This window comes from Heloderma suspectum, chromosome 1, assembly GCF_057233095.1.
Source record: "Heloderma suspectum isolate Gila_16-S chromosome 1, 16-S_ref, whole genome shotgun sequence".
In the NCBI taxonomy this organism is placed as follows: Eukaryota; Metazoa; Chordata; class Lepidosauria; order Squamata; family Helodermatidae; genus Heloderma; species Heloderma suspectum.
The window spans coordinates 394111148-394136178 of NC_139458.1; the positions used below are offsets into that span (position 1 = coordinate 394111148).

The 25031-nt window shown below is 45.2% G+C and overlaps 1 protein-coding gene across 1 annotated transcript in view; it reads right to left on the reverse strand.

Moving 5' to 3' along the window:
• Positions 1 to 25031, reverse strand: part of CAPN2 (calpain 2) — a 65867-nt gene that overhangs the window by 33146 nt on the left and 7690 nt on the right. The window contains exons 2-5 of the mRNA XM_084828693.1: positions 21118 to 21187; positions 7330 to 7448; positions 5234 to 5367; positions 2681 to 2849 (exon numbers count right to left, since the gene is read on the reverse strand). Coding sequence (XP_084684819.1) covers positions 2681 to 2849; positions 5234 to 5367; positions 7330 to 7448; positions 21118 to 21187 — 492 coding nt within the window. The remainder of the gene's footprint in view (positions 1 to 2680; positions 2850 to 5233; positions 5368 to 7329; positions 7449 to 21117; positions 21188 to 25031) is intronic.

Genomic DNA, 25031 nt, shown 5'->3' on the forward strand with positions numbered 1-25031 from the left:
ATGGAAAGAGACTGGACTCTGGCTTATTAAAAACAAACATCTCTTATCAGCAGCAGCTCAATTTCAAACAGCAGCATGGTGGAAACATGATCTATATACGCCTGGTCCACCCTGTTTCACTGATCACAACAAGATCTACAACTAGTAGGATTTTAGGAACAAAGGAAGCAAGCAAATGCTGTTGCTTCAGAATATATGCTCATTAGGGAACAATCATTTACAGCGTTGAAAGCAGTACTGTTATGAACATAACAACTAAGTTCCCTTCTGTTGTTTCTTTAGGAGATGGGAGCAGGGGTGGAAAATCCCATTCTTTCCCCTAGTAGGGATGGAAGAATCTTTCCAGTTCAATTTCTCTCATTTTTCTAACCGTAGCTTCATTTTGTCCCATTTACTCATCTGTTTGCAGATATTTTTTAAAAGTCCACACAAAAAATTGTACATATATTTTCCCTTAATATATGCATTTTCCCCAAGCATATTCTCTTAATATGCACATTTTGTAGACCTTCTGTGACTGGAGAACTGCGTTGCAAAATGCAGGAAAGTGGAAATACCAAATGATAATTGTGTTTGGGTTCAGGAATTAGTTCCATGAGGGCGAATTAGGTAGCTTTGCAAACCAAACAAATTCTGCCTATTTCCTAGATAAGGGCATTCAGTCTGCCTTGCAGCTTGGTTCTTTAGTGCAAAACTGGAAATAAGGATAGTTGGCGTGGGACAGGGTTGCATGGCCAGTGCACACTGTGGTGCCACCCTCAACAATTGCGCAGTTTCCTATAGGGCAGGAGTGGGCAACTTCAGTGGCTTGGAGGGTCACATCCCCCCCCCAACCCACCATGGGCTGCACCTCTCCCCTGCCAGGGCCAGAACCGGCCATGTGGCCAGATTCCCGGCAATTCTGCCAGGAAACAGGGTGTGTGATGAGAGTACACCTTGTCACCTGGCAGCATGGTGGTAGCAGCAGGGGATCCAGCAGGGCCCACAAATATGGGAGACGAATGTGGCCCATGGGCCATATGTTGCCCACTCATGCTATCGGGCACTGCAGGAATTATGGGGGAGATCAATACCGTAGGTTCATAAGTGAACTGTAGGGTTCAGAGATCATAAAGACTGAATCAGGTTATCAGAATATGGGGGACATGGTGAGGATGAAGTTTTGCTTGTAGATGCAAGATGTCTTCTTGCAAGGGCTGCAAACAGCAAGTCAGAGGAGGCAGAAATTTCTCCGCAAATCTGCTATAAAGAAACTAGGGCACATTTATTTTCCAACCGTGGCACTTGCCCTGGTTTGTGTCCCTGTGATGTGGAAATGTTTCTGTTGTTATTCTGTAAATGAATTCTAAACAACTTGCTCCTCCCTTCCTGAAAAGAATAAAAATAACACTGCTATGCCCTGGAGAGTTAGTTGCAGCCTGCTACCATACCGAAATACTTAACCTGTATTTTGTGTCTTCCAAACATATTTTATCTATTCAAGATTTGCATTCTTGGCCTTGACTTCCTCTCCTTGGGCTGGCATATTTCTTTCAAACTACATTATTTTATCTTAAAAGACATGGATGATTTACAAACTCTTTTAAGCCATAGCTGAAGCTCCCCTTCCTGGGATGTTTGCCTTTTATTATTTATTTAATGTGATTGGTACCCCAACTTTCTACCACGAAAAATGGCACTCAAGGCAGCTTACAATCCCAAATAAAACTGGATTAAAACAATAATAAAACAAATGCATTAAAAACAATTAAAAACACAACAGTAACAGAATAAAAACAGCATCCAACTCAACAGACCGGCTTACATGACAAAGGCCTGCCGGAATGAAAAGCTCTTGGCCTACCAGCAGCAGGGCAACAGAGAGGCAGCCAGCCTAGCTGCCTTTGGCCGGGAGCTCCACAGCTGGGAGAGGCCAGCACTGTTTACAGGAAAGCCATATCCAGTCTTCCGCCACCTGCATTTTTTGTTAAAACCTTGTTGGAGAGGGGCCAATTTATCAATTCCAAGACTGAAATTAATGCAGCCTCAAGGATCAATTCTTGCAGCAATTAGACAATGGGGACTTCAGCAACGCTCATCTTTGGGCATCTGTTATTTGTGGCTTTTTTGTTGTTCCAAATTTGCAGAGCTTAATCTCTTCAGAGATTCTGAAGCCAGAGTCATCTACTGGATGGAATATTAGTCTTGGAGCAGGGAAACATCAATCTCAGTTCCCCATTCAGGGTGAAACTACTGGGGACAGCAGCAGCCCTGTGGTTTTCAGCACACACATGGCCAGAGCTGGGTGTGCAATTTAAAGCGCACATCCCATTGGCTACCGCTTGGATCCTCCCACTAGCATGGATGGCTAAACCTAACCAGGAATTTACAGCTTTCTATGATGTCCAAACTCAGCCCACAACTCCCACTGGCTATACTGGCTAGGGCTGATGGGAGTTGAAGGCCAAAACATCTGGACTGTAACGAGTTGTCCACCCCCAGTCTGGTTCTAAGCTGCACCAGTCATTCTTATAGTTAGGGAAGGGAAATGGATTTTCCAGCTTCCCAGGCACAGCCTCTCTGGACTAGCAGGAGGGTTTGAAGTCTGGGCTACACCACGCAGCTCCCTAACCAAAGCAACCTGCCAATCATGCTGCATTCCAAAGAATGTTGACAGGTTAGAAAATGGCACTAAACTCACATCGATGGAGCATCCAAGGAGAGAACCTTTTTGAAGAGCTTTCTGGATGATTCTGAACAGGTTTGGTGGCGCTTTTTGCAGCTCGTACCACTCTGCAATTCCACCGGTGAAATCCTCAAAGCCCTCGGTGGTGCTTCCCCCAGAGAGCGCCTCATACGAACCATTCGCCCTACAGAAGATGCAACCAGGACATTTAATATGTCAAATTCCTCTCCTCTTGGCCTTTGAAATCCAAGCATAATAGAGGGAGGACCCTGCTCTTTGGTGCCTGCACGGTTTCTTCTTCGTCTGTGAAAAGCCCAGTGTCATCAGGGGATGTCTCACAATGTTCCTACCTCATGGCCTTTTAAACTGTGAGTAGTGGTTTTAATATTATTTCATTGTTTTAATATGGCTTTATTGCTTTTATATACCCTTTGTTTTATTTGAATTGTGGCACGCTGCCTCAGTGACACTTGCGGAAAGGCAATATATCAATATTTTAAATAATAATAAAACCGCTCACCCTTGTAAAGATTGTACCACCTGCTAAGTCCTGTTTGTGGAATGGTTCTAACATTTTTATTAGCATCCTGCAAGTATAACCCATCTCTAATTTTAAACGAAGACTCAGTTAGATGAAAGGAAGCCAATGAAAGAGAAAAATGGGGCAGTTTTTCAAAACAAGTAGAAGTCCACCCACCCCTGTTCTTCTGTTCTAGATAGCAAAGTTTAGCCAAATGGTGGTCAGGCATGTTAATCAGTCTTTTCAGATAAAAGAAAATGGCGTTCATGCTGACAGACATTGATGGTAGCTCCACTTCAGCATGAAGAAGAGCAGCTGGAGTGCTAGGAGGAAGGGCAAAAATCTCTCCTAGAAATGTATTTTGTATCATCTCCAAATAGTTATTTTACCCAGCCTCACTATTTCTGCACCATGCAGAAATTGTGCTAAGATCTTCTGCTCAAATATTTTCAGTGCCGAGTACACCACGTGTGTACTCGGCCAAATGTGTACTCGTCATTTAGTTGTAAAGAAGGTGTAACAAGGTTGTGCCAGTCTAGAAAGAGCGAAGATGATCGCCTGTTATGTGCCTTCCGGGACACGTCCTCTGAAAAATGTGTACTGTATGCTTATATGATGAGCGTTATGCAATGCAATGATTATCCAGGAACCATTTATGTGTTTGGGGTCTTTTGGCAAACACCATAATTTTAGTTTGATCATAATTCATTTTAAGAAATTCAGTTCTACAATATGTTCTCAGCTTTTTCAATCATCTTCGCATTCGTATCTGTGTAAGGGATAACAAGACCATACCATCTGCATATAAGAGGATAAAGATCTTATGTAATCCTATGGATTGGTGGGGGGAGGGGGGAAACAAGGGAGAAAAGGGTTCATCCAGGCAACCAGGAGTGGGCTTTTGTGTGGAAGGACCATGAGCTCCACTCAATTCTGGTACAAATTCCTGGGCTCAGAGTTTTTTAATTCTAAGAGTACAATCCTATGCATGTTTTGACAGTACAAAGTCCTACAACTCCCAGCATCCCCCAGCCAGCATGACTAGCTGAGGAATGCTGGGAGTTGTAGGACTTTGTTCTGTCTAAACATGCATAGGATTGTGTCCTAAGTGTATGTCTTTTGCACCAGGCTCCAGTTGATGGATCTTGAGCCGGGGAATAGTGGTAAATCTTGAAGTGCAGGCATCACAGCAGTCCCCATAACCACGCCCCCAAGGACAGTCCAAACATTCAGGCAGCTGTCTTGATCCAGATCAACAAGCCAGTTCTAGCAGTTTTCATCCCTCCAGGAGCAGGTCTTTTGCAAAGCGAATAGGTCTTAATTACCCATTCAAGGCCAGGATAATCCAAAATACTTTTGCACTGTAATAGGGAACAATATATTGCTGCTCGGAAAAAATCATTTCCCCCCCAGCTACTGTAAGGATTGCAGCTAAGCTCAGAGGGAACAAGGAAGCCTGAGGGGGGTGGCAGGTGATGACAGCCTCCCTGCTAATAAATAAGTACCAGAGCTGCATTGCTCTGAGCCCTGGCTCCACTATACCACTGATCCTGAGGTTTTAGTAAAAAAAAGTGAATAGATCCTGCAGGCCTGAAGTCTGCCCACCCGTATTCTTACTCCTACCTAGGGATGTACAGATTTTGTTAAATCTGTTCTGTCTGGGTTTCATGGATTGTCAGGCGTCTTTCGCTCCATTATCTGCTCACTGACAGAATCAGATCTTTTGTATGAAAATGTTGTCCATTTGCAAATGCGCCTTTGCACCAACGCGCATTACCGCAAGTGCGCCTTTGCACAAATCCCTCCCAAGTTTAAAAAATGGCCTCCAAGTCCAGGGAATCTGTGCAATGCAGGAAAGCTGGCCTGCTGCAGAATCTGCAAGTCGGATACACAGAAATCTGACCTCATTTGAATCTGTTGTAGATTTCTCCAACATCCCTACTCCTACCCTAGTTTTTGTTTAATTTGGGACAAAGAAGTCAGATAGCAAAAACCAGAAGCCTTCTTAACTTCGTATTAAGGAGAAGAATTGTCATGACTCCACTTACTTGGCATAGGCCTTCTCCAGCAGGGCACTCCAGAACTCACTCCCCTCTGCTGAGTGAACAAAGAGGAGCTCTCCGTTTTTGGTAGGCAGTCGGTCATCAACAACAACATCCGTCCACTCTCCATACTGCCAGAACTGAGGGGGAGAGACAGAAAACAACCCAGTCAATATCTAATGACATGTACTGGAGCTACGCTCTTGACTCTAGCTGAATATAGCTGGCGGTGATGCCTGATTCTAAAGCAAATTTGGGCATCTAGATGCCTCTACTCAAGTAACTGAGTAAGTTTTGAGAAAGATTTATGTACATCTCAAAAGCTTGCCACAGGGCAAGAGGGTAGATTAGATAACCTCTAATAAAAAATATTATTTATGTGCCACTATCTGTCTCAATAAATACGTACAACCCAGGCTTGTAAACGGCCACTTGTTTGGCCACCTGTGGCAAGGAAATACTATCTCCAGGCAAGCATGCAGTTTGAAAGTTATTTTAGGCCATAAATCAATCACCACCTTGAGCAATTTTGAGGGGAAATGGTCAAAAGAAGTGTGTATGTTTAGCCTGGAGAAGAGGGTGCCATGATCTTCCAGAGAGCAGCATAAGAAACTGCCTCACACAGAATCAGACCTTTGGTTCATGTAACCCAGTATTGTCATCACTGAGTGGTAGCGACTCTCCAGGGTTTCAGGTGGGAGTTTTTCCAGCCCTATCTGGAGATGCCAGGGATCGAACCTGGGACCTTCTGCATGCAAAGCAGGTGCTCTACCACTGAGCCATGGCCCCTCTCATACAGGCAGTGGTATCCAGTAAACATCTCCTGCTGGCAAAGAGGCTTCTGTCAGTGAAACTGGGAGAGGGGCGATTTTTCCTCCCCGCTACAGCCTCCCGGTGAACTCTCAAAATATGCTCCAGACGGTTGGAGGACCTTTCAGAGCAGATTTGGGGGGCAGGGGTCTTGCTGCATGAGCAAAAGTCTGTCCATGCAACTGTGGATTTTGCCCAGGACTTTGTTCTCTTGTGAATTGCTGCTTGCCTCCTTCTGGTGACCTTTGATCTAGCTTGGAGATACTGGAAGCAAGTATCCTGTGCCTGCTGTCCTGTTACTTCTACAGAACTAAGGTTACCTGGGAGTAACTACCATTGAACTCAATGGAGCTTACTTTTGAGTAGACTTGTCTAGGACTGCACTATATGGCATTAATAATTTTGAAGCAGCAATCCCACACACGCTTATCAGGGGGTTAACCTACACTAAACAGAGTGGGCTTCCTGCCGAGTAAAACATGCATGGGATGTTTCTGTAAATTTCATGAATAGGACAAACAGGGCAATTGTATAGGCCAAGTACAATTTTATAGAGATGATGCATTGATATTGTTAAAGCGGTCAACCAGTGTAGGATTGATAAGAAAGTTAAGTCTTGCATACAGGGCCAGAGTCAAGTGTAGGCATGGTCAGGCACCTGCCAAGGGCCCACACCGCAACAGGGGCCCACTAAGAAGAGCTCCCTGGACTTGATCCTCCTCTTCGCCACTGCAGCCTGCTTCTTCACCTGCCCCTTGTTCTGGCCCAGACAAAAGCCACAGTGAGAAGGAGGAGCAATAGATGCCACTGCCTGCTTGCTCACCTGGTCCCTGCCTGTCAAGGAAGCAAGCGGTAGCAACGATGAGAAAGAGGAGGACCAGGAGGAGGAGGCGGAATGGCAGCTGGTGACAATGGTGCTGAGAAGGTCGAGTCACTGAGGGAGGGGGCCCACTGAGGGTGGCTTGTCCAAGGGCCCACAAAAACCTGGAACCAGCACTGATTGCCTATGTTTCAGTCCCCCACCCACCCAGCCAATTCCCATTTGGGGCAAGGGGAGTGGCTTTGTTCCCCACGGCTTCCAATATTCCAGGAATTTTACATCTCTGGTCCTAGACCTGTGCTCTATATGGAAATGGGGATATCACTTGATACGGCAAGTGCAGCGTTAGTAAAGTGCCAACAGAAAGCAAGGCAACCTTCCTGGAAAAGACCTTTGTGGGACAGGGCCCTTCTCATGTGCGCTGTGGTCGGTTTTGCATCGGCAAAAGGCAGAAGGCCAGCATCTTTGGTACCTGGAAGTGGAAGATCCCTGCGTATCTGTCCTGGAAGCTTTGGTCACTGGGAACAACTCGAGCCAAAACTTCTTCATTCAAAGTGAGAGACGCAATGGCCGCCAGGAGCCAGCAGTCTCCTGTGAAACAAAACACAGGCATCTCCCATCAGTCTCCATGCTGTGAGATAAATAAAGAGGACGAAATCAGGCTCCGTTAAAATCATATTGACGTTAATTGGGCAGATTTAAGTAAAGGTCGGCCAGAGCAGTCCTATGCTGTGGGGAGATATGTGCTGCTACCCCAGCAGAACAGCATCCTGTGTGTGCTCAGCCCAGGAGGGTAACAACACCAAACCAATCTGAAACTGGTGTAAAAAGGGCAGATATGTTCCCATCATCTCTGGAAAATCAGTGTCCAGCTTTCAGGGGTGGTCAATGACACCCATGCGCCACCCGCGCACGGAGGGAGCCAATGAACTTGCAATGATGGGGACATGCCCTCGGGACATATCCTTGCATCACAACACGCACACAACAATGCCACAGCCCCCTGGACCCGTCAGGTCCAATGACACAGCCAGCAACAGCTTAGTCCTGTCCAGATCCTGTGCAATTCTGCCTCTCCCTTAATCCTTCTACTCCAGGGTCTTGTGTGCGCTCCACACCCATGAGGGAATGCTGGACTGTGGCGGAGGCTGGTGGCTCTGACGTCAGTGGGCTACGAATCCACTGGATTTCAGTCAGAAGTCTAAAGAAGCTGTCCAACATGCTGAATCTGTTTGGGAGACAGGGCTCAGCACCTTGGAGAGCTCCTTTAGAGGTCTGACTGAAACCCAGAGCAGATTCACCGCCCCACTGACATCGGAACCACCAGCCTCCACTGCCAGATCGGAGCACTGGACTTTCACTTCCCCTGCTCAGCCACTCAGAGACAAGAGGCTTCTTTTATTTTATTAAAACAAATTATTATTTATTAATTATTTAATAATTTATTTTATTAAAATAAATTATTAAATAGCGTGCCCTTATTTTCGCCGTAGTCTACGTAAATCTTTACGTAGACTAGACGTGCCAAAATAAGGAACGCAAATGGCGTTATAAGGAACGCAAAGTAAGGAACACAAATGGCGGTGCCCATGGGCCGCCGCCATTTGCGTACGCGCTTTTTTTTTTTTCAAAGTCACCCGTGATAGGCTACGTGAAGATTTACGTAGCCTATCACGGCTGACTTTGGAAATCTAGCCGTGATAGGCTACGTAAATCGTTACGTAGCCTATGCACGGGTGTGTGGTTTTTTTTTTACTTTAGTTTTTTTTTGTGTGTAATGGTGGCAGCAGCAGCCAGTCGGGAGACCGGCCGCCGCCCACGCCCATGCCGAACCGCCGCCAAACCGCCGCCGGGACCCGCCGCCGGGAGGGACAGTCGCCAAAGGTAAGTCCCGTCCCGGGGGGGGCAGGGGGCGGAGAATTTCACCGCCGATTTCGGGGGGCCGAATGCGTTGGCGCTTGGCCCCCCGAAGATTTGGGGAGAAATTCTCTGCCATCCCTAATCTAGAGGCAGATAATACAACAACATCGGCCTTACTTCACAGCTGCAAACCATGATACCTCATTGTACAGTTATATTTTCCACCCTTTTTGCTCTTGGAATGACAGAGTTGAGTCCTATTTAATGCCTTTGTTTTCCTTGAATCAAGAGCCAATTTGCACCTTCAGCAAACCCTGTGGGATGACCTTTGCCGAGAGAGGGGCAGAGCGAATGAGACCCTGTTGAGAACGTTAGTGCTGGTCCCTTTGTGCGGGTCCACACCCCTGCTGCTCTGGATATGTCTAGAATAGACAGAGGAACCCTAGGGGCCAGGCAAATTAATGGACCTCCTTCTTATTCCACAGTCACCTTCTCTGGAGATATTTGTGTGGGAAGGAACTCCCTCATTCAGTTCATCCACAAGGTTCCTCCATCTAACCATGAACAAAACCGCCTACAGTGTGGCACTGGACCACAAAGAGGTGGTTCCCAAGCTGCTGTCGCATCATAGGAACCCAGACTGAGTTCCAGTTCAGTCAAACCAGCTAATTCAGTAGCCATCATGCTTAAAAACGGGCAAAATACTCCTATGGGGGGCATGGAGAGAATCCATGCTGGTAGAATCACCACTTCCTAAGCTCTGCCAGTTTGCACTAGCCAGGGAGGAAGGTGGGAGGGGATTTTACATAGCATCCATGTCCCCGCCCCACTTCGGTTCTGCCTTTTTAAAATTTCCCCTCTCATTGACGCTAGTGGGATGGAATACAGGTTTGCCAGCTCCAGGACTGGCATACTTTTTTGCTCTCTTCTGAGGAGTGTCAGGGGAATAAGAAAGCTCTGGTTCCTGCAGATCTACCCCAACATATCCCTCTCCTCCCTTCTGCCAGAGCACTTATGGCAGAAGAGCAATAGTGGGGGTAGTTTCCATTGCCCCAACGAGGAAGCCCCTGGTGGCAAATTCTGTTCTCCACCCATGTTTGTATGATTCTCCACCCTTGGTTATATGACCTAGGTCACCTTGAATGCCATTTGTCTTGGTAGAATGATGGGGTACAGATCAAATGAATACATAAATACAGACAATGGACCTCCGTCTCTGCCCACAGAGAGGCAGGTCCTCAATATCCTAAGGCCCCCAAGATGCTCTCCCAGGGACAGTAGGATTGCAACCTTGGAGTTCTAGGTTCTAAACCAAGTTCTAAACCAAGTTCTAGGATCAAGGCCGTGCAGGATGCGGAAGCTTAAGCAAATGTGTTGTTCTTCTCAGTACTGCAGACTATCAATGATGTTCATACATCATTGTAATATTTGTCAATAATTCATCATAATGTTATGGAGAAAACTCAATTAAGTGTAGTAATGAGGCATTTCAAGCTTAAAGTGACTTTCCCCTTCTTTATACGACGTATTTTAACTAAGCAGAATCTGTCATTAATTATATTTTACAGATTTTATGGTTTACACAGTTAGTTTGCAACACAGGCTATCCAAACTAATCTGTGGCTTACCGACTGAAGCTCTAGCAAGCTTCTTGCAATGTAGAATTCATAAAGGCTTTATTACTTTTTTTAAAATCATGTGAATTACTTTATCCTTTTTAGTAACTTTTTAGAAGTTGTCTAAAATTCTAATCAGTATATACATATACATATACACACACACACAATTGATGTATAGTTACACAGTGAAATGTGGCTACAAAACTCATTGAATGCGGTGAGTCATTGTAGCAGAAGCAACAATGGTTTTCGCATAGAGGAAGCATGTTCAATATTTATATGTTTTTCAAAGGATGTTGCCATGGTATCACAGCAATGACCTTTAAATAGTTCGGTGCTTCCCCTCGGATTTTGGTGGCAGATGTCTCCTTCCCATAAAAAAAAGCATAATAAAAATTCATGTATGCATCTTTCTATAGTTACTATAGAAAATGTGTTACCCTGCTATGAGGATCTCCCATTTTATGTGCTAAGGCTGTGTACAAATGTAGCACTGGCCGCGGAGGTGGGGGGAGGGGATAGTGCCATCCGTGCTTGCAATACATACATTCATTTCCCCCCCTCTCCTACTGAAGGCTTGAGGTGGAACAGTCTAATACGTATACAGATGGAAGCAGTTGAGTTTCGCCAATTGTTTCTATTGATTTTGCTTCTTAAAAACCATCTCTTGTTTTCTTTCAAGTGCCATCTTCTTGTCCCATTTCTAATGTTGTCTTTACTGTAATCAGAAGATTCCCTGCCCAAAACACCACACACACACATTGTGTGTGTGTGTATCTATATATATATATATACTAATATATATATATACTAATTAGAATTTTGGACAACTTCTAAAAAGTTACTAAAAGGATAAAGTAATTCACATGATTTAAAGAAAGGAAAGAGCAGTATCCTACCCCATATATTTGCATAAGAAAGAGGGTGGTAGAATTATAGTGGGTGAAGAAACCACTATACAGCAAGGGTGGGCAATGTGGTGACCGTGGCCTCTGACGTGCCTCCTAGATACCTTTCCTGGGACCCACCAAGGTGCCCTACCTCTCCCACTTTAAAACAAACAAAAAATAATAACGTATTTTCTTACTGGCACTGTGAAATTGGATTCTGTTGGTGCTGAAAACTGAGTTCAGATGAGTTGTTTAGGGTGTTTGGGTTTGGCCCCCACTTCTGCCTTGTACTCAGTCTTTTGGGCAGGTTACTTGTTCTTTGCTACACCTTCCATGGCAACCATTTTGTGGTGGCACCCAGGACAGTTTCTAACATTGCCAAACGTGCCCACAGCCCAAAAGGGTTGCCTACCTCTGCTGTAGAGGCAAGGAAAGTCAAGGTCTTACCTCAAAATAGCATTTTCTGAGCAGAGCACTTAGAAAAAGTGGTTTCTTAGCAGGAAAACAGAGGCAAAACCATCATAGAATCATAGGGTTGGAAGGGGCCCAGAATCACAATTTTTAGAAAGTTTAGGCAGGATTGCACATTGCAGTTTGTACCTGCCACTGTAGACAGATGACTGAGGAAGACAGACAGAGCTACGCGCTTACCAACCATTTCTGTTGAGCAGTAACTAACGAGGAAGGGTGGAGTGTGCCTGGTGCAGGCACAGCCACTGTTCAGCTGCACAAGCCAAGGGGTCCATTGGCTCAAAGCAGTGGATTTCACTATGGGCACAGGGGTGGCACCTGCACTCTATGAGCTGGGCCCACCAGCCCTCTCCTGCTCAGCACTAAAAGCCAGGACTGGAACATAGGAAACTGCTTTCTACTGAGGTCAGACCATTTGCCCATCTAGCCCTACACTGGGTTCACACAAAACAATAACAAGGGTTAAGCATAGGTGTGGGTTGTTGTTGAACTGTGGGTTGTTGCTGAATGTGAGTTATCGTCTTGTCAGAACCCAGCCATACTAACAAACGGTGGCTTGTTATCAACAATCAACCCATGAGGAATCATAGAATAGTAGGGTTGGAAGGGGCCTACAAGGCCATCGAGTCCAACAATGCAGGAATCCAAGTCAGAGCATCCCTGACAGATGGCTGTCCAGCCTCATCTTGAATGCCTCCAGTGTGGGAGAGCCCACCACCTCCCTAGGTAATTGGTTCCATTGTCAAACCAACAAACCAAGAGAACCTGTGGTTTGTTGTTGTGAACTCTGGGTTGTTTGTGGTTAACAAACCATGGTTCAGACAACACATTTCAACAACAACCCACAGTTCAATGACAACGCACAGTAAACCTTTGAGTGTGGGTTATCATGTTTGTTTATTTATGAGTGGCAGCAGCTCTCCAGGGTTTCAGATAGTTTTTCCTGCCGTACCTGGAGGTGCCAGTGATTGTACCTGCAAACTTCTGCATGCAAGGCAAGCATTCTACCACTGAGCTATAGACGTCCGTTGATCCTCCTTGCCCTTCCTGCCCACTGTTTGGTAATGGTAGGCATTCGACTTCTCTGTGAGGCACTACTTCAGATTCTCTAGACCTGTCGAGCTTTTGGATAGGGAGAGATGTCTAGATGCTTTGAGGCACGAGTGCAGCCTTTCCCAACCAGGCGCCCTCCAGACGCTTGTTCTACAACGCCATAAGCCCCAGCCAGCATGGCCAACAGACAGGGATGAACCATAGAATAGTAGGGTTGGAAGAGGCCTACAAGGCCATCGAGTCCAACCCCCCGCTCAATGCAGGAATCTGTCATCCAACACATGTGGAAGGCTTGCACTAATGGGATTCATTAGTATGCAACTAACATCACAGGACGTTGACTGTGACAACGTCATGTTTATCGAATTTGAAAACACTGAACTTCTTCTTCTGTGGACTTTTTGTTCAACAGATTTGTGTTTGTGTATGTCTGTGCTTGCTAAAGCACAGCATTCATGGCAAGGTAGGGAACCAACCAGCATGCAAACAGCGAGTATACTGGCTTACATCCAGCAGGATTGGTTAGTGGCTAAGCATCTGGTTCCTGAAGACAGAGACGGTCTTCAGAGCTTCCCTGACTCACAGGTGGCAAAAGCATGAACATGGAAAACTCCGCTGGAACAGAAGGACATCCTTGAATTTCCACATATCAATAAGAAAGGCCTTTTTTGTAATTATCATTGAGACGGATCTGGTTAATCCAGATTCCTCAAAGCAAGTTTCTGTGAGAAAACATTTGCAGCCACCCAAATCTGATTTTTGTTTTTTAATGTACATGTGAAAAATATAAGAATGCTTATAATTCTTGCCCCGTTTATCTTGTGAATAGCTTGTTACTATTCTCATTTAATGGATCAGGAGTTCTCCACTATTCTTCCCCAAACTATCAATGGACATGATCCAGCCAAAGTTAAATACATGAAAGGCACGCTCCTATGCATGTTCAGACAGGGGGGGAAAGTCTGCCTGGGGAATATTGGGAGCTGTGGGACTTTTTTCTGTCTAAGCATGCATAGGATTGCACCCTACGTTCCGCTGATTTCAATAGGTGACTTACAGGGCATTCCTGTATTCAAGATGTGGTGGCTGAAGGGATGTAGGGTTTGGCAGATGCCTGGCTACACCGGTGGATCACCACAGAGGCTGCTGCCATGGCAGGCACACCAGCTGAACTCCCCAGACATTTCAGTGGAACACTCTGTTGGTGTAGCTGTTCCTCCAGCAACAATACACCAGTTGTTGTTGTTCAGTCGTTCAGTCGTGTCCGACTCTTCGTGACCCCATGGACCATAGCACGCCAGGCCTTCCTGTCCTGCACTCTCTCCCGGAGTGTGCTCAAGTTCATATTCATTGCATCGGTGATGCTATCTAGCCATCTCATCCTCTGCCATCCCCTTCTCCTTTTGCCTTCAGTCTTTCCCAGCATCAGGCTCTTTTTCAGAGAGTTTTCTCTTCGCATTAGGTGGCCAAAATATTTGAGCTTCAGCTTCACTATCTGTCCTTCCAATGAGCACTCAGGGTTGATTTCCTTTAGGATGGACTGATTTGACCTCCTTGCAGTCCAGGGGACTCGTAAGAGTCTTCTCCAGCACCACAGTTCGAAAGCATCAATTCTTCAGCGTTCAGCCTTCCTTATAGTCCAGCTCTCACAGCCATACATTACTATTGGGAAAACCATAGCTTTGATTAGATGGACCTTTGTCGGCAAGGTGATGTCTCTGCTTCTTACTATGCTGTCTAGGTTTGCCATAGTTTTCCTCCCAAGGAGCAAGCGTCTTTTAATTTCATGGCTACAGTCACCATCTGCGGTGATCTTGGAGCCCAAGAAAGTAAAATCTGTCACTGCTTCCATTTCTTCCCCTTCTATATGCCAGGAAGTGATAGGGCCAGATGCCATGATCTTCGTTTTTTTAATGTTGAGTTTCAAACCAGCTTTTGCACTCTCCTCTTTCACCCTCAACAAGAGGCTCTTTAGATCCTCTTCGCTTTCTGCCATTATGGTGGTATCGTCTGCATATCGGAGGTTGTTGATAATTCTCCCGGCAATCTTAATTCCGACCTCTGATTCATCCAACCCGGCATTTCTCATGATGTACTCTGCATATAAGTTAAATAAACAGGGTGACAATATGCAGCCTTGTCGTACTCCTTTCCCAATTTTGAACCACTCGGTTGTTCCATGTGTGGTTCTTACTGTTGCTTCTTGACCCTCGTACAGGTTTCTCAGGAGACAGGTAAGGTGGTCTGGTACTCCCATCACTTTAAGAATTTGCCACAGTTTGTTGTGATCCACACAATCAAAGGCTTTAGTGTAGTCAATGAAGCAGAAATAGACATTTTTCTGGAATTCTCTTGCTTTCTCCATGATGCAGCGAATGTTGGCGATTTGATCTCTAGTTCCTCTGCCTCTTCGAAACCCAGCTTGTACTTCCAGTAGTTCTCGGTTCGCATACTGCTGAAGCCTAGCTTGTAGGATTTTGAGCATCACCTTCCTGGCATGTGAAATGAGCGAAATTGTGTGGTAGTTTGAACACTCTTTGGCGTTGCCCTTCTTTGGAATTGGAATGTAAACTGACCTTTTCCAGTCTTGCGGCCATTGTTGAGTGTTCCAAATTTGTTGGCATATTGAATGCAACACTTTAACAGCATCATCTTTTAGGATTTTAAATAGCTCAGCTGGAATACTGTCATCTCCACTAGCTTTGTTGTTAGTAATGCTTCCTAAGGCCCACTTGACTTCACTCTCGAGGATGTCCGGCTCAAGTTCAGTGACCGCACTCTCCTGGCTATCAGGGACATTCAGATCTTTCCTGTATAGTTCTTCTGTGTATTCTTGCCACCTCTTCTTAATCTCATCTGCATCTGTTAGGTCCCTGCCTTCTTTGTCCTTTATCATGCCCGTCTTTGCACAAAACGTTCCCTTGAGATCTCTGATTTTCTTGAAGAGATCTCTAGTCTTTCCCATTCTGTTGTTTTCCTCGATTTCTTTGCATTGTTCATTTAAGAAGGCCTTCTGGTCTCTCCTTGCTGTTCTCTGGAACTCTGCATTCAGTTGGATATATCTTCCCCTCTCTCCCTTGCTTTTCGCTTCCCTTCTTTCCTCAGCTACTTGTAAAGCCTCCTCAGACAGCCACTTGGCTTTCTTGCATTTCTTTTTCTTTGGGATGGATTTCGTTGCTGCCTCCTGAACAATGTTGTGGACCTCCGTCCATAGTTCCTCAGGCACTCTGTCTATCAGGTCTAATCCCTGAAATCTATTCCTCAACTCCACTGTATATTCATAAGGGATATGATTTAGGTCATACCTGAATGGTTTAGTGGTTTTCCCTACGTTCTTCAATTTAAGCCGAAATTTTGCAACAAGAAGCTCATGATCTGAGCCACAGTCAGCTCCAGGTCTTGTTTTGACTGACTGTATAGAGCTTCTCCATCTTTGGCTGCAAAGGACATAATCACTCTGATTTCAATATTGACCATCGGGTGATGTCCATGTGTAGAGTCGTCTCTTGTGCTGTTGGAAAAGAGTGTTTGCTATGATCAGCGTGTTCTCTTGGCAAAACTCTATTAGCTTTTGTCCTGCTTCATTTTGTACACCAAGGCCATGCTTGCCTGTTATCCCAGTGATTTCTTGACTTTCTACTTTAGCATTCCAATCCCCTATGATGAAGAGGACATCTTTTTTGGGTGTTAGTTCTAGAAGGTGTTGTAGGTCTTCATAGAACCAATCAACCTCAGCTTCTTCGGCATCAGTGGTTGGGGCATAGACTTCAATTACTGTGATGTTGAATGGTTTGCCTTGGATTCGTACTGAGATCATTCTATCATTTTTAAGATTGTACCCCAGTACTGCTTTTCCCACCCTTTTGTTGACTATGAGTGCTACTCCATTTCTTCTAAGGGATTCTTGCCCACAGTAGTAGATATGATGGTCACCTGAATTAAATTCGCCCATGCCTGTCCATTTTAGTTCGTTGATTCCCAAGATGTCGATGTTCAATCTTGCCATCTCCTGTTTGACCACCTCCAGCTTACCCTGATTCATTGATCTGACATTCCAGTTCCTAAACAATATTGTTCTTTACAGCATCGGACTTTCTTTTCACCACCAGACACATCCACAGCTGAGTGTCCTTTCGGCTTTGGCCCAGCCGCTTCACTCTTTCTGGCGCTACTTGGAAATACCCTCTGCTCTTCCCCAGTAGTATATTGGACACCTTCCGACCTGAGGGGCTCATCTTCCAGCGTCATATCTTTTAGCCTTGTGATACGTTGCATGGGGTTTTCTTGGCAGGAATACTGGAGTGGGTTGCCATTTCCTTCTCCAGTGGACCAAATTTTGTCAGAACTCTCTGCCATGACCTGTCCGTCTTGGGTGGCCCTGCACGGCATAGCTTATGGCTTCACTGAGTTATGCAAGCCCCTTCGCCACAACAAGGCAGTGATCCATGAATGGGAACAATACACCAGAGGAATGGCTAAAATGGGCAGGGTTGTGGATGGGATGTGAGAGGCACTGCAGAGGAGCAACACCTCCAATGATGGCAGAAGTTTACACCAGCCCCAGCACAAGAAATCCCCCTACTGACTTCAATGGGAGGGAAAAATGGGGAAAATAGCTGCCCCTAAGGTAATGACTACACTGCCCATGTTGCCATGACAAAGCATTAGATATGGTGCCATCCAACACCCAGTCACACCATATCATCACCAATATATAAACTCACAAGCTAGATGATATGGCATGCAGCTACAGTATATCTCTCTGGCGTTGTGTCATGCACACTCTGGCCTCGTGTCATGACATGTTGATAGGAACTATGATAAACTTAAATGATCGAGCGGCTGAAGCAACCCCCTATGAGGGAAGATTACAACGGCTGGGACTGTTCAGCTTTGAACTGGGACTGTTCAGCTTCGAAAAAAGTAAGGGAGACATGATAGAAGTGTACACAATTATGCATGGTGTGGAGAAAGTGGAGAGAGAGACATTTTTTGTCCTCCCCCATAATACTAGAGCCTCAGGTCATCCCAGGAAGCTGATTGGTGGAACATTCAGGACAGATAAAGGAAAGTGTTTCTTCACACCATGTGTAGTTAAACTATGGAATTTGCTACCACAAGACGTAGTGATGGCCACCACTTTGTATGGCTTTAAAAAGGGTTAGACAAATTCCTGGAGGAGAAGACTAGTCTTGATGGCTATGTGCTACCTCCAGTATCAGAGGCAGTATGCCTATGTACACCAGTAGCTGGGGAACATGGGCAGGAGGGTCCTGTTGCACATGGGCAGGAGGGTCCTGCTTGTGGGTTCCCGGTCGACAGCTGGTTGGCCACTGTGTGAACAGAACACTGGCCCCTTGGTCTGATCCAGCAGGCTCTTCTTATGTTCTTATGAAGAAAAGGCATTTTGCAGAAAAACACTCCAGAACATTCCTAGAAGCTTGCTAACACTTTTCCACCTAGAACCTTTACAGGCACCTTGCTTTGTGGCTCCAAACAAAACACCCAGCAACTCGCACTCCACTCCAACTACTGTGGAAGTTGAAACTAGCAGTAGCACTGGCAAGGGAAGGCCCACTCCCATCTGTGATTGGAGATAAGAGCAGGGTTTCCCTTAGCAGTGTTAGCACTAGCCAGGGAAACCCTAGTTGTACCTCCAGTCCGTGATCGGAGAGAAGAGCAGGGTTTCCCTAGCTAGGTTAGACAAAGGAAACCTTACCCTCACCTCCAATAAGTGATTAGATATGAGAGCAGGCTTTCCCTTGCCAGTGCTACTGCTAGCATTAGCTAGGGAAACCCTGCTCTTATTTTCTGATCAGTGATTAGAGATAAGAGTAGGCTTTACCTTGCCAGCGCTACTGCTAGCCTCCTCTAGCATTGATAAAGAAATGGGGATCAAAGCGTAAACAGGTGTGATGTCAGGAAGGGAGTGTACCTATCCTGGGAAGCTTTGCAGGTTGGGCTGGGGCCCTCAGCAGGCTAGAGGTTCCCCATCCCTGACTTAAGATGCTACCTTTCAAGGCAAAGCTCTCCCAAGGTGGCTTATAAAATATAATTAAGAGCAGAAACCTACCAATTACACCTCTGATGATCAGAAGCACCCGAACTTGGAGGCTTTTGATCATCCAGTGCAGGGCAGGAGCAGCAGCAGAGGTGATCTTCACCTCCCCATCCTCCAGCCCTGTATTTTTTGCTAGATGGGGTGTTATTCTAGTTATGGCACTTAAAGGGAAGGAGGCTGAAAGATGCTCAGGACAGCTCGTATCCTGGCCTCTCTGGTCCCCTCCCCTCCCCGAGGAACACCCCCTTTTCCCCCCTCTCTGAGGTCAATTTTCTGACCTTGGATGCCAGCCGGCAAGGTCCTTTCCACACCAGCTGCGAGGTAGTGGGGAAGGGGGGGGGTCAGATCTCCAACTCCCTCTTCCAAGGTTGGCATCCCCACTATCCTATGGCCTTTCAGACAATGTCTAGGGGGCATAGGATTGCTCCCTAAAAACATAAAGCAATTTTAAAAATACAAATAAAACAATTCCATGACAAAAACTAAAAACATGAGCAGTTTATTCACAACACTTTTTACAGATTGAAATAAATAGGTTGTTACGATCCATTTAGAAACTAAGATGGAACCACATGCACTTATTTTGGGAGAGAGTTCCAAACATAGGGTGCCACTACTGGATAGACTCTGTCTTTTGTGCCCACCAGTCTGATGGATCTTGTCAGCAGGGCTACAAGCAGGGCCTCAGAGGCTGATCCTAATGCCTGGGCAGGTTTGTATGACTGCAGGTGATCCTTCAAATAACCTGGTCTATTTAGGGCCTTAAAGGTCAACACCAGCACTTTAAATTGAGCCTCGAAACAAACAGGTAGCCAATGCAGCTGACACAGTATTAGTGTTTTATGCTCTGAATGCCTTTCCCCGACAAGGATCCTAGTAGATGTATTCAGTACCAGTTCAAGTTTCTGAACTGTCTTCAAAGGCAGCCTCATGTAGAGTGCATTACAGTAGTTTAGTCTGGATGTAACAAGGACATGTGTGACTGAGGCACTGTAGATATGTTCACAGCTGGCAAACCAACCAAAACTGGTAAAAGACATTCCTAGTCACCAAGGCCACCTGTGCCTCCAAAGATCACATCAAGTCCAGGAGAACCCGCTAACAGTGAACGTGGTCTTTCGGGGGGAGTGCGACACCATCAAAAACCAGTTGCCAGTCTCCATCCAGATCAGCAGACTTCTCAAACAAGCTTCAGCTTGTTTGACCTCATCCATTCCAAAACTGCATCCAGACCCCTGTTCAGGATGTCCACAGCTTCCCTGGGACTAGCAGGTAAAAAGAGAGGTAGAGCTCATTGTCATCTGCATTCTGATGCCATATTAGCCCAAACCTCGGGAAGTCTTCTCCCAATGGTTTCATGTAGATGTTAAAAAGCATGGGGGACAAATGGAACCTTAAGGCACCCCAAAGCCCACTGGCACCACCTCTGGGTAGTCCTTTGGACTAGAAGGGACTTATTCTGATCCAACAGGGCTCTTCTTATGCTCTTACAGTTTTATGTGAAAATGGCAGCCACTCCAATAAAGATAGATGTAAAGGGGGGGGAGGGGGTCTGAGCTAAGCATTAAAGACAGTGGAGGCTGGTGGCTCTGGTGTCAGTGGGGCAGTGAATCCACTCTGGTTTTCCGTTAGAGCCAGACAGAACTCTAAAGGAGCTAGAGTTCTGACTGGTTCTGTGTGAAACCTGGAGCGGATTCACTGCCTCACTGACACCGGAGCCACCAGCCTTCAGTGATTAAAGATTCTAAAAGCACACAATCCTAACACACATTTACTACAGAGTAAGCCCCATTCAACACAATGGGACTTACTTCTGAGTAAACACATATAAAATTGCACTGCACAGGATTAGCTGTGTTTTATCCATAGCAGCTAAAAAGGAAAAAGAAATCAATACCTACCTTTTAAAAAGACAGAAGTTCCTACTCCAATAGACAAAGGCCATAAATACATTAAAGCAAAAAGCAATATAAGTCGCAACCTACACATTAAAAGCTTTTCCAAATGATAAGCTGCAATGTAAGAAGCCACTTTCCATTACAACATAATGTTACCCATCTTTCAAAAAGGAAGGGATTTCTCACAAACACAGAAAGAACCTCTGTATACATTATCAGCTCTCCAGTCACAATCAACAACAATAGCACAGGATAAGGAAAACTCCATTAAAGGCAATCAACAATTTGGAAAACATCTGGCACACAAAGGAACACATCAAATACAAGGAGAACAGTATTGAAACAATGCGGACATCGCATTCAAGGTGCTTCCAACAAGGAGGTGAAACATAACAATCCCGGTCTTACCTAAAGCTCCTTGGCAGATATCTGTCCGCGTGGCCCCTCCCACAATAAACTGAGGATTGGAACACAATTCCTGGCAAAAGAAGGATGAAGAAATATATTTTATTTAAAGATACGGACATTCCAGGTTAATTTCTGAAGATAACCCTGTGTGAAGGTTTGAGGCAAAGGGGAAAAAAGGTAAGGCTTAGAGGCCTGGGGGGGGTTGTTGGGAGGGGAGAGGAGTAGTTTCACTTCCCCAGTTAAGTTTCCATTTTATTTCCCCAGTTAAGTTTCATTTCTTCAGGTTTGAAACAGTACTTTTGGTTTTGAGGGAAGAGGGTATATAAAGACAGTGAGAGAGCCAATAAGAGCAGCATCAGGGAGGCCAGAGACTGAAGAAGGAGCAGGAAGAAGCAGCCTAGAGGAGTCTAAGTATAGCTAGGGTAAAGGAACTTGTGTTTTGCAACTTTTATTTTATCTTAGTGCCTTTTGTATCACTCAGCTCTATTGTGTAAATACCTTTAGTTGTGATTTGCTTGCTTTAATTTACCAGTAAACTGTTGTGGTTAAACCCAGTGTCTGAAGTGCTAATCGCCCCATATCTACAGCCTAAAGTTTAAGAGAAGAAAGGTGGGGCTCTTAAGAAGGCAAAAGATCCTTGAGGAGTTGCTCAGGGGTTTCAGGTCATAAGGGGAATCCTGACACCCTGCTATCAGTGCATGTATGGAGTACTGGGATGATGTCTCATCATAATAAAATATAAAGCAAGAGTGCAGAACCTCCAACCTGGGGGGGGGGGGGCAAATCTGGTCCAAATCTAGCTCTTTATGATTCTATAGAAAGCCCTGCCTCCTTCCCCTGTCCCTTTCTCCCAGCCTCAGCCCCTTTCCTACAATCACCAATTGTTTGGTGGCTTCCAGGCTATTGTGCAGTTTTTCGCCCTTTCTTAAAGGTCACAATGCCTCTCCTAGGGAAATGTAACTAACCTACTGCTAGTTACTAGCAGTAAGATATCTAAGCTAAAATATACTGGTATTTTTGGTCCCCTTTGCCCCAGCCACCACCAGAATGTAGCCTCAAAGAGGTTGTCTGACATGGAATTTGGCCCCTGAGCTGAAAGAAGTTCTGCACAGGGGCATTGTTATGGAGGGGCCCACCTGGACATGGGCCCTGGAATTTTTCTGGGCTGCGCCACGGGTCTTTTGAGCTGTCCTAATTGCTATTTTTTAAAACATTTTCCCATTGACTTGCATTGGAAAACAAAAATGGCCATAACTTTTTTAGTTTTCATGATAAATACATGAAATTTGGAGGCTTGGTAGCCCCCATGGAACTGATTAAAACTGCCAAACTTCAGGCAGTTAGGTCTGATGGCTTTTGTGCTAGCCACAGGTAAAATTTGCTATTTTCAAAAAAATCTGTCAAAGCAAAGAGCTATATTTTTTTGTGTGTGCTTCCACATACATGAATGGAATTTGGGGACCTGCCAGCCCCCATAGAGATGACAGAGACTGACAAATTTCAGACAGTTAGGCCAAGTGGCTTTTGTGCTAGCCACAGGTAAAATTTGCTTTTTCCAAGAAAATGTGTCAAAGCAAAGAGCTATAATTTCTTTATTCTTCCACATAAGTGAACAGAACTTGGGAACCTGGCAGCCCCTGTGGAGCTGATGGAACCTGCCAAATTTCAGGCAGTTATGTTCAGTGGCTTTTGTGCTAGCCACAGGTAAAATTTGCTCTTTCCAAGAAAATCTGTCAAAGCAAAGAGCTATAATTTTTTTGTACTTCCACATAAATTCATGGAATTTGGGGACATAGCAGGCCCTATGGCGCTGACTGAACCTGTCAAATTTCAGACAGTTAGGTCCAGTGGCTTTTGCCTTAACCATGCCTAAAGTTTCCTTTTCTCAAGGTCTAAAACAAAAAGTAAAAACTCTCAAGTCACCCAGGCGATTAGAGATCCTAATCAGAAGGTGTTTAAGGTGACCATTAGGAGGTCGCTATCCCTAATCTCTGGTGTAGGGTTTTTCTGAGGTGCAAAAAACCTCTCTGCCCCTACTTTTCTTTTCTGCTCTTACATGCCCACTGTTGTGAGCTTGCCTGCAATGAAATTTTGAAGAGGGAGAAGGAAGGGAAGAAAGAGCTCCATGCGAAATACTGGTATTTCACACAGCATCTGATTTTACTGCCCCAAACTGGAACCTTTGGATTCTGCAGAAGTTTAGTCGCTTCAGTACAGCAAAGGATCCAATCAGCCTTCACAAACTTCTTTCTCCCCCTCCACTTTAATTTCTCCTAAATAGCTGTAGGACTCAAATAATCCCAAAGGGAGGGTTAGGACTATGTGGCATCATGATTGAGAAACTGCTGGGGCTTTTAAATAGGTTCTACAGTTTTAAAAAAGCTAGAAAAAGCCCTAAGCCACCTCACCTCATAAAGTTCATTTAAGTGCTTGCAATCCTTACAAACCCTCCACAGCTTCTTAAATTTCTCTGAAGGAATGAACCTCTCTGAAAGGAGCCACTTGGCTTAGGGAATTCTCTCTACCTCACACCCCTGCACACATTTCCAATCACCATTCTTCTTTTCTTCTTCCCTCCCCTATCCTGTTCTTTCTTTCTCTTCTTTATTCCACCCAGAGCATATCTTGAGGAATTCTTAAAGAGAATTCTCTTCAGAGGGAAAGAGAAGTTCTGAACTGTATTTGACTTTATACAAACAGACAAGAGGGTTGGGTTTTCTCCTTCTCACTCAATCCTTTGAGAAAAGTGGGTTCACGTGGTTGCAGAGAAACAAATCTGGGGCTGTTCTGTTTGTCAGTTGCCATCATCCAGCAATAGGAAGGGCTGTAGGTCAGTGGTAGAGCACATGCTTGGCACGCAGAAGGTCCCAGGTTCAATCCCCAGCATCTCCAGGCAGGGCTAGGAAAATATCCTGCCTGAAACCCTGGAGAGCTGCTGCTGCCAGTCAGTGTCAACAACACTGCGCTAGATGGACCCAGGGTCTGACTCAGTACAAGGCAGCTTCCTATGTTCCTCTGAACAGAATGCTTTAATAAAAATAGGAGTTTTTGGTTTGTTTTTTAAGTGGAGGGGAGATAAATACTGCTGATTTATGGAATCCTATGTATGCCTACTGAGGAGTCCCATTATGTTTAATGAGGCTTACCCTCAGGAAAGTGTGCATAGGATTCCAGCACAAGTTACTTTTGCAGGGAGGTTTGCACCTTGATGTTCTGCAAGTTTACTTAGAAATAAGTCCTGAGTTGTGAGCGTGGTACTGCAAGCTTAATACAGTGCCAACCCAATTCTGTGTAATGAATAGACTACCCTTTCAGCTCAGTCCTACGCATATTTTGTCATTTGTGGGTTTGGGGTTTTTTTTGCATAAACTCTAGCTTCAGTGGTGAGGGAAAGGCTCTGAGTGCATGATCAGAGTTCCTCCATGACTGAGCCCTAGTTTTGAAAACAGACTCATTGGCTGAATCCTGGTGAAGTCTTGGCACAAATGAAGTTATGGGGAGGAAGATACAATGAGAGCTTGTGCATAGAGAGGAGTTGCACAAAACCAGACATCTGTTTTTATGAAGAGTTGCTGGAGGATGGTAGGATGAGGAGGGATGGTTGCATGGAGGGGAATAGGATTGGTAGGGGGAGAATGTAAGTGCTCAGTGGTGAAAGAAAAACATTCTGCACATGCTCAGAGGCACTCTCTATTTAAGATCATAAGAAGAGCCATGCTGTATCAGACCAAGGTCCATCTAGTCCAGCATTGTGTTCACACAGTGGCCAACCAGATGCCAACCATAGGAAACCTACAAGCAGGACATGAGTGCAATAGCACCTTCCCACCCATGTTCCCCTGCTGCTAACATTGGCGAAATGTAAAGAAATTCTAGTAATTTTAAATTTGAATGCATGTATATCCTTCAGAAAC